At 48.4% G+C, this 15,892-nt stretch overlaps 1 protein-coding gene across 1 annotated transcript in view; it reads left to right on the forward strand.

Moving 5' to 3' along the window:
* The first annotated feature begins 4,198 nt into the window (after positions 1-4,198).
* Positions 4,199-15,892, forward strand: part of SCML4 (Scm polycomb group protein like 4) — a 59,013-nt gene continuing 47,319 nt past the window's right edge. Inside the window, exons 1-2 of the mRNA XM_035322879.1 lie at positions 4,199-4,437; positions 5,351-5,512. Of these exons, the coding sequence (XP_035178770.1) occupies positions 4,413-4,437; positions 5,351-5,512 (187 nt within the window). The 5' untranslated portion in view covers positions 4,199-4,412. The remainder of the gene's footprint in view (positions 4,438-5,350; positions 5,513-15,892) is intronic.

The following is a 15,892-nucleotide window of genomic DNA, read 5'->3' on the forward strand; positions in this document are numbered from 1 at the left end:
CCCAGTGCTGGGGCTCCCTGGGCAGCTCTGCAGCCCCCTGCACTCTCCAGGTGGCCATCCCAGCCTTTCTTCTGTTTTTTCTTTGAACTTTCTTTCCCCCCATCCAGCGCTCCCCTGATGGGATGGTGCTCTCTGTGCCTTACTGCGGTTCTTACAATAAAAAGCTGACGTTTCAGTGTGTTGCCTCACAAATAAGAATTCTGATGCCTACTCAGTGAAGAGTTTCTAATTCAGCTTTTCAATGCCTTATCATTGTCAGGCATGGCTAATATAATTAGCAATGGAAAGTCATGCAAAAAAATAATCCTGACTCTTCCTTGATCTTCACACGAAGAGTGATGCAGTAATTGCCATTGCTTCAGCGTTTCTGGAGCAAGATGCTCTTCCCAGTACCTGCTCAGTTTGTGCTGAGCAAAGACCCTGTGTTGTGCGATGCTGCAACATTGCATAAATTCTGCAGGGAACAAATTTGGAAGCAGGGGCATGCAGGTTGCATCAACAGGACAGTGAATGGCAGGACCTTCTTATGCCACACCTGCAGGCTCATCAGGGTTTAAGCATCACTGCTAGCACTGGACAGGCAGATGCGGTCAATTGGAAGTCTGCTGCATAAATAAAAACATCAAAAATGACCATTTGTGTCATGGCCCTTAACCCAGAGGCAAGAAAGGGTCTCTTTGTTCCTTAGCTGCAGCAGGCTGTGTTGGTGCTCCAGTTCTGCCTATGGTTATCACACCTTATTGCACCTGCCTGCTTCAGGTGCAGGGAATTTTGTCCAGGCACTCAGCTTTTTGGGTGCTGTCACTCTTGTTTTTTGTTTGTTTGTTTGTTTGTTTGTTTTTCCTAAAATAAGCTCAGAAGCGAAAGGAGAAGATATCCTTTCTGCAGATCTAAAGGATTATTTCTTTTATTGCTAAGGATGCCGTGTGACTTTATTGCCTTTCTGAGCTCTTTAACACAGCAATAAACGAGCTGTTAAAATATTTTAAAATCAATAAGTGTAATAAAGAACCAGGCAAATTACAAAGCCACTCCTGACGTTTAGTGATTTGGGAAATAATGATGTCCTGAAGCCAGGGGCGAAGTGGTGAGGAGGAGGAGCTGGGTGACCCTGTGGGGCTGTCGGGGGAGCATGGGATGGGAAGTGGCTTTTGGGAGCTGCCCCTTGCCTCTCTGAGGCACGCTGGGGCTTGGGCTTCATCTGCAGCTCAGCCTGGCAGGCACACTACTGCAGCCCACTGCCATGTCTCAGAGGCTTCACTCGGAGGTAGAAACGTTAAATGTGGATGCCCACGTTGCTCTGTGTGAGCCCTGGCCTCCCAGGTGCCATTTGTGGGGTGCTGTGGTCCCCCCGCAGTGGGAGCAGGTGGTGGGCAGGAGGCACGTCCCCTTTCCCCCCCGGCTTCATGCATCCATACGACTTAATCAGAGATGACTTATCAGAGGCTGCCCTCCCTGGAGACCTGTTTTCTTGAAAGATGTTGGTGCTTTTGTAATTAAGGTGATTGTTTAAATTCATTCCCTTAGACCAGATTGTATCGTACCTTAACCAACTGTATCTCCCCAAGCTTGGGGGGGTGGAGAAGGATAAGGGTGGCTGTCGCGTGATTAATTCAGCATCGGGAAAGATTTATCGGTAAAAACCTTGATAAACTGAAAAGCCTAGTAAAGATGAGGGACAATCACATACAGGACATAACCCGGGCAGGCAGCAGCCCTGAAAGACCCACTGCTGCCACCGCCCCTTGTGCAGCGGTCACCGAGGGGCTGGATGTCACCAATGTCACTCTCACGGTCAAACATCTGCTGATGGCAGCAAGAAATACTCCGGGCCCCCGCCTCGCTGATCTCCTGCCCACGTACCAGGCAGGGCTGCGCACGCTTAAGCTGTTTCAGGATATTTAATTTCCTTTCTCACTTAACCTGAATGCTTTTTGATTTCATGGAAATCCGCAGGTAATTGAATGTAATTGTTTAAAGAATCAAATTGTTTAAATTACAGGGTGATGCCTGAAATAAAATGACAATCCGTGGGAGTTTATTAACGTCGGTGGTGCTTTTCCTGCCTGGGACGGAGATTTGGTGTGATCCTGCCCAGCGTGGGGCTGCAGGGGGGTGCAGCTGGGGAGAGTGGATGGCGTGCGGTCAGGATCCGGCACCTGCTCAGCCCTCAGTGGAATCAGCACTGTTCCCCTCCTTGTTCCCCTCCTTATTCCTGTGTGGGTGGTGATGGGCACCTGAGACTGCCCATCAGTCCAGCATGGAGGGGAGTGGAGGGCGCAGCGAAGAAGGGAGCCCAAGTTTGTATTTTTTGTTGTTGTGTGGGGCTTTTCCATTTCTTGTGCTAACAGGCCTGATAACCATCTCAGATTTAAATGCTTTGAACCATCCCCCAAAAACCATCTCATCCTCTCTTGCTTTTGGAAGTTGTGCTGCCCTACAGACCAGCTGTTTGTTTTAAACCCAAATTCAAAACTCTCCCATTTAAACTTTTACTGTCAAATAAGCCCTGCAAAGAGCCCAGCCTAAAGAACCCTGACATCCACAACAGAGCAAAACTTGCTCTGCACTCCGTGGGGATGCGTTTTGAGGACTGCAAACTCATGCACGGCATTAACAACAACAGTAAAAAATAGAAAATAAAATCCCGATCCCCTCCCCAGCACTTTGCTGTTGCATTGCACCGTATTCATATCAGATTTTCTGCAAGAAGCTGCAGCTGATGCCTCCGTGCTGTGCTGCTGTGCCCACGCGGGATGGCACCAGTAACATCGTGTGACACAAATAACAGCGCTGGGCGCGACGAGCCACAGCCGCAACGTGCCTGCTGAGGAAATGGGAAGCGACAGGGATGGCTAAGAGTGTCACGGTCAACATTTTGAACAGTTTAAAAGAGAAGACAGGCTTTTTAAAAGATCCTGCCATGATTAACCCAACTTTTTGTTTTGTTTTGTTTTTTCCATTTTCCCTGTTAGGGAACTTGCAGCTGAGATTTGCATGTGTTGACAGCCACCTTCCATTTTATTGTTATAGGGGAATCTGTGAGTGCTGGCCCACTGGCCCCGATTTTTTCAAATAGAGAGAAGAGGGAGAAAGACACCAGCAGAGGAAGACACAAACTGGTTGTCCCAGTTCTCTGCTGATAATATATTTGTTCACACCTAAGATTATCTGTTGAATGCAAACTAAAGCAAAAACAGAAACAAACAAACAGAAGAAACAAAACAGAAAAATGCTGCCTCGTTTCTCCAAACCTCAATTCTTTTATCTCTAGGGGTACAAAGTTTTCCTCTTTTAAGAGGTAGCCAAGCACTCGGCCATCCTGCAGCTGGACGGTTGCTTTTCTTCTCCTTCCTTGACTGCTTGCTCACCTCATCGTCTGTGGTGATGGGTCAGCCGTAGCTCCCCTAAAACCAGCAAGGCCAGGCCAGCACAGAACCAGTGAGCAGGGCCCACGGCTGCAAGCCCATCCGAAGAAACATTCACAGGAGTGGAAATAAAGCGAGGTGAGGAGCACGTTTTGGCTGGCAATAAACACCGGGTAACAGTACCTGTGAGCGTGTGAAGTGGGCAGCGGGGAGCGGCGCGACACTCGCAAACAACCGCGACGAGCCCCTTTGCTGGTACAATTTGATCTAGCACAGACAATGGAGCGTGACGGGATTATTATGATCATTATTTATTATGTGTATTATGTTGGGGGGGTGAGGAGTAAGAGCTGCTGGTGGTACACAAGATAAGGAAAGAGCCGGTGCCTTCTCAAAGGGGAGTAGCTGGAAATGCAGTGAAAAGCCAGTCCTGCATCCAGCCCAAGTGCCACGGCATGGCTGTGGTGACCAATATCTCCAAGTACTATGAATATCATCGCCTGGCCATACCTGTAAATATATCTTTGGGCTCCAGACTCCGTGTATGTGCAGAGATGTGTGAGTGTGAGCACTGCAGTACCCACGTGCTCCTGGTGTTGCAGGCAAAAAGGTCCCAAGCGCCACTCCCCCAGTTTGGGTTTAATTTGTCCGAAACTGGAGCGCCCGGTCCTGCCCATCGCGTTAGCTCGGTATTGGGCCACATTGCTGCAGGATCGGGACAAAGGGATGATGATACAGGCTGGTTTCTATGGCAACAGAGGAGGGGTAGGTAAAATGTAGAAATGTTGCAAGCACCCGTTCTGCTCGTTGCACCGCACCACACCGCTGCTGCTATGTGGAAAAAAAAAAGTCCGTCTGCCTTTACCTTTTGGGTCACGGAGCTCTGAACTACACAGACATGGCAATTTTTTCTCCGTTTAGCCGGGAAGAGAAAGGAGACACGGCACACGGGCCCTCGTTTTCTGCGTGTAAAATGTGTGTGTTCTTTAAAAGGCAGTGGTTGGCTGGTTTTCCGGACATGATGTGGTTGAAGCTGTCATCGTAATGGAAATTCATTGCTGTAGCTATGGTAAATCGAGTTTTCTGCCTGTGCTGAATGCATTAGTCTAATGAGATGTTTGCAGCTGGAGAGCTGAGCTGCTGGAGGCTTGCACTGTGCTAAGAGACAGGGAGAAGATGGCTTTTGCCGGGCTCTGGGTGCATGTGCCGAAAGTCCTCTGCCCTGTGGCTCCAAATGCCCGGGCTCTCTAAAGGCACTGCCCGGTGTTTGAGCAGAGGCAATAGGTAAGGGGAAAGCATGCTTCTTTTTTTCTGCCTGATTTTCTTGTTCTTCAGCCTTGTTCGAGCAGTTCTTGTTCTGCTTGCACGCTAACTTTACAGCTCCTAGATTGGAGACCCTCTGTGGGACAGCCGGACGCCACTGCCGTCCTGGCACCCATCCCCAGAGGCACCCTCCCCAGCCCTGCCAGTTTGGGAACTGGTGCCAGAGCGGGATGTGCTGGGGAAGGTGCAGTGGGTCAGCAGCCTGTACTGCAGGGCTGCTCCGTGCCGTGCCGTGCCAGCAGCACCTGTGTGCACGAGTTTGTGCACACTTCTGGCCGCGGAGCGCGCGGGCTGCAGGGCAGCGTCCAGCTTCTCCAAACCCGGCTCCAAGTGGGGTTTCTGTTTTGTTTTTGTTTGTTTGTTTGTTTTGGTTTTTGTTTCTTTTTTTTTTTTTTTTTTTTTCCTGCCAGGTAAATGCCGTTTCAAAAGCAACTTACTTTGCAATATACTTAGCAGGCAGTATTTATACCACAGATCCGGGGTTTTAGTGCAGCTGATAGAGCAATTAGTTTAACTGCAATCTCCTCGTACCTTCCAACCAGATGCTCAGTCGAACTGCTGCCCTTTGCTGCAAAATCGAAGGGAACGGTGCTGTCTGTGTGCCGGCTTTTCCCTTCAAGCCTGAGGAGCAGCAGAGTTATGTCTCTTTGCCCTTCCAGGTGCTTCCCAGATAACTTCGAGGGAGGATCCCACACCTGGAGGAGATGCACGCACGTCCCGCTCGCCCTGCCTGCTCCTCCCCAGTGTCCCCAGCCACCGCTGCCTCCCCAGCCCCATCCCGCAGCCAGCGCCTCGCTCGCCGAGGGTGAAGGCCAGCGTGGGTCAGTGAGTAACTCCGCGGCCGGTACCGGGGAGCTGGTACGTGGCAGAGGCTGCGAGCGAGCCGGGTTTGCTTTGCCTTGGCTTCGTCCCACTGCAGCAATCTGTCGGACCGGAGTCGGGGCTGGTTTTGGTGCATACGGGGCTTGTCGTGGGGATGTGAAGTGCATCTGGCAAGATGAGGAGGGAAAGTTGTTGAAATTCTCTGCCTGGGTGGGGGTGGATTTTTGTTTCAGCCTGTTTTTAATTCAAGAGGCTTCTGAAGGCACTTTGCTCAAGGATAGACCAAGGGCTTTTAGAATGGGCATTTAGAGAGAAATGTAGAGCACACAGGAGGGGGGTAAATAGCAAATACTTGGAAACAGCAGGGATTATGTTGTTTGTGGGTGCAGGGATGTAGTCTAAAAAGTGTCCTTGTGCCACAGCAGTGCTTGCAGCATCCCTGCCACAATGCGCTGCCAGCCTCTTTTCCAGCTGCATACAGCCGGGGATTGGAGTAAGTCAGCATTGCTCCCTTGGCTCCAGCCTCGTACAACACAAGCTGAGGATGTGGCTGGGAGATGTGAATGTGCAGGTTTTGTGGTCTGGCATAGGTCAGGGGTCTCCCAGTCCTCTCTGGCTGCAGGTGATTTCTCATTTTAATGAAGACGTCGCACTGATTTTCCCAATGAGGCAGAACCCTTTTGCCCCATCATAAAAGTTATTTGGCTGATGCTCATGCTGTTTGGGTTAGAGAGGCTGGCAGGGACATGAGCTTGTTAGCAGTGGATTATGGAAGCATGGCAAGAAAAAGAAAAAGAAAAAAAAAAAACAACAAACTACCAACCACAGAAAAAGTACATGTGCTGTAAAGTACATGTGCTGTATAAGGTCACACACTCTGCAGAGTTGATAAATGCTTTGTTGATGTAGCACAGTAACTCTGATATTGTGATCATTTCGTTTAGCAACAATGTTTAACTCCAGTACTTTCATATTCTGGGGAAAAGAGCAGGTGGAAAGAGGCAATTTTCTTTCTTGGGCAATGAATGCCTTGCTCTGAGGTTCCTCAGCTGCTGGTATGGGTGCTCAATGGGAGCTGTGGTATCTGAAAAGAAGAAATTGCAGTGAGAGGCTTTTCCCCCAGTCCTTCTCTTATCATTGTGCTTGCCACGAATAATGTATTTTGAAATATTTTTTAAAAAGTTTTAAAGTGAAACACTATAGAGCATGCTGTCACAGTACATGGGTGACACTCCAAGCTTCAGCAAGGTGAGAACTGACCTTAAACACGTCTCTGTTGAGCACCTTCCTTCCCCAGAATGTAAGGTAATCAAATAAAGAAGAAGAGGGCACTGACAGCAAGGAGAGGCGAGGAAGCAGGGTGTGGGACGGTTTGTTGTCCACCGCCCAGGAACAGGAAACACACAAGTCCATTGGCTGGTGTGTCTGCCTGTTCCACCACCAGCCCCATGGGGGCCTGATGCTGAGATGTGATTTTCCTCCATGTACCTGGCCATGAGGAGAAGAAATCCCCCAGCTCCCTGAAATCCTGCCCTACTTCTCTACCTACAGCTTTAAAATGGTGCAAAGGAGGAGTCAGCTGCATTTACATAGAGCTGAGCTCTCCCGCTGACCATAATGAGCAGCTACAGCAATTAGCAGCTGATGGTCAACATGGGTGTGCTCGCAGAGTGACTGAACTGTTATTGGTTTATGTGTGCGAGGAAGGATATTCCAGGCTCACCTGAAAGGGAAATAATGAATTACGTGCATTAATTCTGTCATAGCAAGTTGCCTCACGAGGAACTGGTTCCCTGTGCAAAGGAAGAAAATTTTCTCTGTGTTGTGCTGTGTCTTAAAAAAAAAAAATCATTCAAAATTGTGCATCTGTGTGTCAGGGGATTGCACGCTGCTGTTTGAAACAGAATCACAATGTACGGACACATCAAAGGCAGTGGCTAAATTTGCTATTGATTAATAAAATTGGAAATAATCTACAATCTTGGAAGCATCTTTGCACCAAGTTTTCTTATTGATTAGAATGAAGGAACTGACAAAAGAAAGGGAGATGTGCAGGGAAGCTAGGGTTAAAATCTACTAATTAAAGATGTAAATTTCTGATATTCTACTTTTCTAATAAAACCTTACAAAGATGATGAAACTGTAAGACGTTCATTAAGATTGACTGCTCCCTTTAGGAACTAGTGTAAATTTGGCCAGAATAAAGAATTGCCCAGAGACAGTCTGGATGTGTAATTATGTTATGTTGAAGGATGAATAATTCCTCTTGAACAGAGCAGTTTGCTGCTGCCCTGCAGTTTATCCTGACCCCATCTTCAGGGGTGATTCCCATCCTACAGGAGAAACGTTGCTGTAAATGCCAGCCCTTTGCTCTCCAACTGTTCAGCTTGCTCCATGCATTTTGGGTGTGGGATGTGAAGGACGGGGTTTGCTTTCCATCCATCCTTCACCCTCTTCCCCACCTCACCCTAGCTTTTTCCACCACCCCATGTGATGTGAGTGAGGTGCCCCCAAGCATGGCGTGTTTCACCTGCTGGGTGGTGCAGGGAAGGCTCTTGTCTTGCACTTTGTCCTCCCTCAGGTATCCCACACACAGCATGTCAATACCTACCCAAACTGTGAGTGCTTTTGCTTTCAAAACTGACTTACATCTAACGGCATGTGGAGACATGCTGTCCCCGTGCCCAAGGACTTGCAGGGGAAGATTTTGGAGAACGAGCTCCCCCAGAGACAAAAGTGCTACCTGCGGGCTTCAGCTTTCTGAAAATGGAAATAACGTGGCAAAACAGGTCTCCCGAGACTTCTCTGAAGGAGCAGGCTGGCTGGAGGTAGCTGGCTGTGTACACCACGTTGGTGCATGTTGGCCTGACCCAGCCAGCAAGAGGGAGAAGCCATGGCCCTATAATGCAGCAGTCTCCTTGGTGACATGAAAGCCTTTAGCAACATTGGCTCCAAATTATTTCCTTCTACTGGCCAGCCGTGGGGAGGACACCATGTGCAGGTGAGTCTCTAACTGAAGACCTCCTCTTGCGCCACAAGCAGACTTACAGAGAATTATGGTTGTCACCATCCTCAGAAGCTCCAGCTGGTGTTCAGGCAGCCTGTAAACCCACGGCCAGAGAGTACGTCTCATTCAAACACTTTAAGTCAATCCAGACAATCCAGAATTCAATCTAGGTTTCTGTATCGGAAAAGCAATGCTGGGCTAAACTAGGCTCTCCAGGTGACCTGACTCTCTTACATTATTTCTGAAGGAAATCACCTGTCCCCTGTGTCAGCGCCACCAAATCATCCCCAAAGTGCAAGTGGGTTTGGGGTGGGGAGTACTTCTTATAAAGTTAATGTATAAAATGATCTGATTTCCAAAATGAATGCCATAGGTTTGTTTCTATCTGCACCTGTAGACACAGAAGGGAGGGAAATATCTGTGTCGGGGGAGATAGCGAAGACTGAGGGAGGGAGTTTCCAAAGCTAGCCAGAGATATGCCCAGACATAAATAAGAGACTTTAACATGTGAGGAAGACACTGAACAGGGAAAGGGGTGCACTGGGTACAAACCCACAGGGCAATATTACAAGAGGAGTTTCAGCATTAGGGACAGAGACTGTTTAATATTTTCCTCTGCTACCATTTTTTATGGAGCTGAGTGACCCAAGGTCAAATACGAGCCCAGGCAGTGGCTCTGGCCTGCCTGTCATGCCATCCCGCTGGCACCCTCACCACTGCGCCCTCCCGCCTGTACCACACCAGCCCAGAGCTGACACCAGGGATGGTAGAAGGACCTAGGGGGTTTGCTGGGATTCCTACAGAAAAGCCTCACAACTTTTGTTATGGATGTAGCCCAGCAGAGTGCTGTGGAGATTCATGGTAGCCAAGGCCTTTTAATACATGCATGCGCATATATCCATGAGTACGTGTGTGCATAGGAGCCCTAGAACCAAGTTGGAAGGGACCCACAAGGATCATTGAGTCTAACTCCTGGCTCCACACAGGACCACCCAAAAATCAGACCATGCATCTGAAAGTATTGTCCAAATGCTTCTTGAACTCCAGCAGCTCAGTGCCGTGACCACTGCCCTGGGGAGCCTGTCCCAGTGCCTGACCACCTCTGGGTGCAGAACCTTTCCCTAACCCCCAGCCTGACCCTCCCCTGTCCCAGCTCCACGCCGTTCCCTCGGGTCCTGTCGCTGTCCCCAGAGGGCAGAGCTCAGCACCTGCCCCTCCGCTCCCCTCGTGAGGGAGCTGCAGGCCGCCATGAGGTGAGCTGTTGAACTGTGCAATACAGAGAGGATTTTTCCTAGTTTTCCATCCAGAGCAGTAAACAGGTGAATCGACTTAATTTATTACTATTAGGAAGAAGCAATGATAGCTCCATGTCATCCCCCATGTGTGGAAGACACATCTGTTTGGCATGGCACCTTCAAGATCTTGCAAAAGGAACGGAAGGAGGACTTCAGTACTGTAGTATCTGACGCACTTTAAAGATCTGTTTACTACAGAAGATATCTTTCCTCTGCCTTGGAAAAGCACAGACTTTATGAGGGCTCTACCTTGCAGATGCCATGTGAAGCTTCTGAAGAGAATATCCATGAGAAGCAAAGGTGCAAAAGTTCTCTCTCCCCTTCTCCACCCCAGGTGCCATCAGAGGAGGTACCCATGGTTTGGTGCCAGGAAAAGAGTGTCACAGCAGGTAGCCAACTCTTCCAGGAGGATGTTCTCCTCTCCTGCAGCTGGGCAGGTGCTGAGAAGGCTCTGAGTGAGGAACCCTGACCAGGGACAAGTCACCATGGCCCTGCCATGTCGCTGGGGGACAGGAGAGAGTCTGGTGTTAGAACAGGGAACCGCGATGCCTCAAGGAGAGGCAGCAGTGTGGATATGCAGTGGACACACACAAAAAGAGGAGAGGATGCTGTCTAGAAACTGTGACCATTACTTACGTGTATCTGGGGACTCACTACCCTTCCCCCTGTTGCCTTAAGAAATGTTTATAGCATTTACTCCTGATTTTGTCTGGCAGCCTCCGTCTATTTCCATATAAACGATGAATGAGAGATGTGCCTAGTAACTGTCTCTTATGGCTCAGCAAATACTTGAATTTATTTGCATATTAAGTCAGCTGCGCTTATACTGCGCTCACTAAATGCAGCACCACAAAATGCTATGCAGAGGAGGCCAGTTGGCCATTAACATGGTTAGGATTTATGTGAATGACTCCCTTTAACATTAATGGAAGTTATCTACACAAATCGTCTTCCAGTGGGAGAATAGGCCATAACATATGTAAATACATCTTACTCACTGTCATTTAGTCATTCAAAAGGATACCCAGCAATGTAAAACACTGCTCTGGTGCTGGTACTCAGTTTCCCCTAAAAGGTGGAGAGGTAGGGTGCTGCTCATGTAGGATTTTGTGCAGTCCCTTAAGCTTTGGTGGGCTGCAGGGGAGCCTGATCTCATCTCCAAGCCCTTCTCGTAGAGGGCAGGTGGGCCCCTGCTGACGTGCAGCCAGGTGCCACTGGCCTCCCTCGGGGCGAGGGTCTTTTTCTTATGGATCTGTCACTGTGTCTCCAGAGTGGCTGTGCTGAGCAGAGCAGAAACTGGCTTTATTTCTTTGCAAACATGTGCCTGCTTTCAGGCTGGGCACTGGAGGCTCTTTATTCATGGCCTCCTACCACTGCAAACGTGGAGCCGGGTGGTTTGCAGCGAGTTTCGCAGTGAGTGTTGGGGGGAGCCTACAGCACTGAAACTGAAAACCCACAGATCCCAGCGAGGTGAAGCCACACTGCTTCTCAAAGGCAGGGTTTTGATCTGAATTTACCCTTTCTGCATCTCCTGCTGCGCAGGGTAAGAAGCCAGCAGGGGCAGAAGGGGCCCATCCATGTGCACCCCATCCACATGGGGTCTCCCAGTTTAAAGGCCCCTTGCTCTGTCCCTTGCTCCATGCAGTGGCTGGGAAATGGACTCTTAGGACAAACCTTAAAATTCAGAGTCATTTTTATTAACAAAAGATGGTAGAATTCATGCAATCCCAGGTGTTTTGAAACTTATATTAAATCTACCTGACATAGTTGCTACAGATGATTTCTAGTTTAATGAGGTTATTAAACTGGGAGACAATATTGCAAAAAGCATTATTGATCTTGTGTCCTCAGCCATTATTTTTACACCATTAGCAGTGGCAGTCTCTGTTGACAAAAGGGAATGACGCTGAGTCAGCAAAGACATGAGATTACTTGTCCCTGATGAAAAGAGAGGTGCTCAGGTGAGCTTCCATCAACCTGGTGCCGGACCTCATGTCCTTCTGCCAGCTGAGATCTCCTGGGATAGGAGGATGTCTCACAGGAAGGGCTGATGCAGGTATTTATGTATCTTGGTAGGCAGGAGAGGCTTCACCATAGTGGTTCATAAAAGTGAATTATTCCCTTAACTCCCCACTGTACCTGCCAGCCTGGAGGAGACGCAGGACCCCCAGGCTGAAGCAGCTTGCTGCCTCCTGCCCAGAGGGCAAAAATAACATTTTGCTGCTGACGAGCCCCAAAGTTCACATAACTGTTGATTTTTTTTTTTTTTGTATGTTTTGTTTGTTTGATTTTCCTTTCCTGGATTCCTGCTATCACTGGTCCTATTTTATTTTATTTTCAAACAAACATGAGCCAGGGCAGAGCACGGTTATCCTGTGCCTTGGTGCAAGCAATGTTCAAACCAAACCCAGGGCTTCTGCTGGGGGAACCTTGGTGAGGGTCCTGCCTTGCTGCTGCATCCCACCAGTGACCTATCGCCGGGGTTCCCAGCACCTCTCCAAGAAAAGTGAAGGAAGGTCCTGGTGCCAAGCAGAAAAAAAGTTTTCTGTGTGCATGGTCTGGAGGAGGGCAAGTGAGAGCATTCCCCACTGAAAAACAGAACAGGACCAACTGAGTCTTCTGGTGGGTGATGTATTATGACTAATACAAAGGTGAGGGAGTTCTCCGAAACTTATTCATATATAGCTCTGCAGAGTCCCCCACAGGGCCAGTCCCCCACAGCCACTGGCTACATCCCCACACAGGGTGGGCCTCTGGAGGCAGTGCACCATTTTTATTTTTTTCTTATAGTTTCTTGGCACCAGAGAAATGAGTGACAACAGAATAAATAAATAAATTCAGCCTCTGAAAAGGTCACATTTGCCTGTGCTCATAGTTGATGTGCTTGTTTCTCATGCTAATTTTGGGGCAGTGGGAAATGATGCTGCAGTCCTGCTGCCTGGTGATTGCTAGAAAGGGCAGCATGGGCTGCTCAGAGGAAGGGTGTTAAAGCATCGGGGGAGAAATGATGCACTGGGAAGGCCAAGAGAGTGTCCTACGTGAGGATGCACAAAGTAGGAGTAAGTGGAAGGAAAAGAAAATAAATCAAGTCTGAAATTTCTCCTGGTATTTGCAGGGCCCCATTTATCATGCACTGTGGATGGCACTGTGCCTTGGTCCCTCGCAGGCTCCCTGCAAGTGTGGAAGATCTCCCACTGTGAAGCATGATAAAGTCATCTCTTCTGGGTGCTGATAAAGGAGCTAAGAAAGCTTGAGGGAAAAAATAGGATAAACTCTGAGCAGAGGAAATAGCTTCAGCCGAAGAGTCTGGGACATAATGATGACCCAGGTGGAGCTGGGTCCCACCTGAATTACTGTGCTAGAGAGTGAATCTTACATTGGGTGTTGGGATGCAGAGGTAGGCATTGGCAGTGGGGCACCTTGCCTGTCTTACTACTGCTGTCTTGAGGACTCCTGATCAATTGGCATTCACCCTGGATTTCCAAGAAAGATACAAGGAGAATTTCAACCTGCTATTTTCTGTCCTTTGCACTTTCAGACAGGTTTCGTGAAGAGAGGCATACCAACTGTGTGCCTGAGTGTGTACATGGACATTTCTTCCTTGTCAGCACCAGGCATTGCTGTGGAGCTGTGAGTTGTCTCTGCTACTCACAGTTTTGTCCCAAGGAGTTGGAGGAAATGTAGCTGCAGTGGAAGACATCGCCATCCTATGCTGGACCTGTGTTGCCAACTTTATGATACAGACATATAAAAAAATGAAAATAATGGCACCTCAAGAACCATTAAGCAATTCAATGTGTCATGGGGAAAAAAACACCATGTGCACGGGGTGGGTACAAAATATGAGCTCCCCTCCGGTCTCAGCCCACTCTTCTGGAGGCTTAAATTGGATGGCATGAGCACATCTGACTTCTGCTACTGCTGTTTATTGTTCTCACCAGTTAGTGCTGAAGTTACATGGGGGATGAACTGTGTGAATAGTTTCCATAGTGAACCTGAAGGTTTTCCTTTACTTTTCCTCAGAGCTTGTTTTGTAGCGTACCTTCTACTGATCAGCATTTGCAAGGACAAAAGCACTGAAAATTCCTCCAGTGGTGCCTTTCATCTCTTGTGTCCTTATTTTTATATTTTTTTAAGAAGGTTAAAGCAGTTAAAGCAGACACTTAATCAGTCCAGTTTTGCAAGATGTATTACCCAGGGTATACACATGACGACACACAAGCCAGCTGCAGCATCTTTGTTCTCAGTGTAAAGTTTCTAGGTGATGAACAGAGGGTTGTTGCCAAACGCAATGTAAAAATAATCCAGAAAACAGGAAAAAGTGACTCACTGTAGGGGGGGGGGAAATGTACCAAAGCAGTTCTGAAAAGTGAGAGTGGTGTGTTTATTTAAAAAAAAACAAATAATGATATAGTCAAGCTGTGGCAAACATCGCTCTCACATGCTGTGTGCTGTAGTGACCAGCTGCAGTCAGTAAGCTTTACTCCCCAGCCACACTTGGTCCAGATTCACTAACCTGCCACTTGGTGTTCCCACGGTCTGAGGTCCAGGATGTTTGCAGTTTCCCAGCACGCTTCTACTCCAGATGTGCCTGTTCTGCATGTTGAGAGCCACCTGCAGCCTCCCCCTAAGGCAGATCTGGTGTCCATGAGGACAGTGAGCCTGCAGGTAGGGTGCATCAGTGCGTGAATCAGAGCTGATAGCCCAAAACACCACCAGCAACACCCAGCCCAGAGGCTGCCCGGGCAGGAGGGTGGCTGGTGGGTGCTTGTCCATGGGGAAGCCAAAGCCATCTGCTTGTACTATGTGCTGTGGGGCAACCGGGACTTGGTCCCGCCAGGGGTCTGGGGCATGAGCAAATGGCTTCACCTTGCTTCTTGTGACACAAGTCTAATACATCTCAGACACTGTGTGTCACCTTGTCAAGTGGATATGTTACTTTAGGTTAACACAAATAGATAATTGTGTTGGAAGGCTCTGGTTTCCCTCCTGAACCCACGTGAGTTTACAGAAGGGTTTGGATCACACCAGAGCTTTTCTTCTCAAGCAGGAAGCGTTGGCAGTGGGGTGACTGTCTAGCCCTGGCTAACACAGAGGACTGTAGCAGTGATGCATGTGCTTTTCTTGTTTCTGCGCTTAATGATTAAGTTCAGGATCCTTTTATTTATGTCATCTGATTCCAACGTTAAAATGTGGTTTGAATAAAAATGTGTCTCCCATGCATAGCAATGAAAGCTTGGAGCATCTTCAGAAGCTGTGGTCCCTGAAGTCTCTGAAGGCAGAAACCCAAGAGCTACTCCAGTTAATGCCAGAAAGGGACAGATCTTTTATAAGTATTTTTGCTCACAATGTAATATAAAAGTGCAGCAGGTCCCTAAGGAATAAGGATAACTTTATGTGAGAAATGAGTGAAATTCCTGCGCTGTGTCTAAGAAAAGTTATTTCCCTATTGACTTTTGTAATATCACTTCTTCAGATTTAGGGGGTCAATTTATTTCCTGAGGCAGCTCTGAGCTCCTCTGAGTTGCAGCCATGTTTCTCATGTCCCAGCCCTCTGCTCCATGCCATTGCTGTGCCCAACCCACCGCAGTGCAGCAGCCAGTGGCTTTAGGTGGCTCGCATCCCTGCTTGCCTGCGGGGCTGTGGACAGAGTGCAGAGGTTTGATGGGCTTCACTCTAATGTGGATATAATTAGTACAAACGAACAAGCTGCTGTGTGCATGCATGGGTGCAATTTGTGTGGGACAGGAGGAGGAGCGAATGGTTTTGTTAGTGCTCAAGCCACCTGTAGAGCAGATTTTGATGGAAGGAGGTTTCCCACCTCTTTTTCAAATAGGGACACATTAGCCCTGGTGATTTCATTCAGTAGACATAATTTAACAAGGAGCAAAGCACAGAAGTTTTAGTCACTCTTGTGGACTCAAGCAAGGCAGGGAATGATGGGGGTTGTACCCAGGACCAGGGCTGTCTCTGTGCCAAAAGTGCATTTACTTGGTAAAGTAATTGAGGAGAACAGTATGCAAGCAAAAAAGAAATGCCTGGAGTAGCACAGGAGGCAATAATGCCAGCAGAGAACA

The sequence above is a fragment of the Oxyura jamaicensis genome, chromosome 3 (assembly GCF_011077185.1).
Source record: "Oxyura jamaicensis isolate SHBP4307 breed ruddy duck chromosome 3, BPBGC_Ojam_1.0, whole genome shotgun sequence".
In the NCBI taxonomy this organism is placed as follows: Eukaryota; Metazoa; Chordata; class Aves; order Anseriformes; family Anatidae; genus Oxyura; species Oxyura jamaicensis.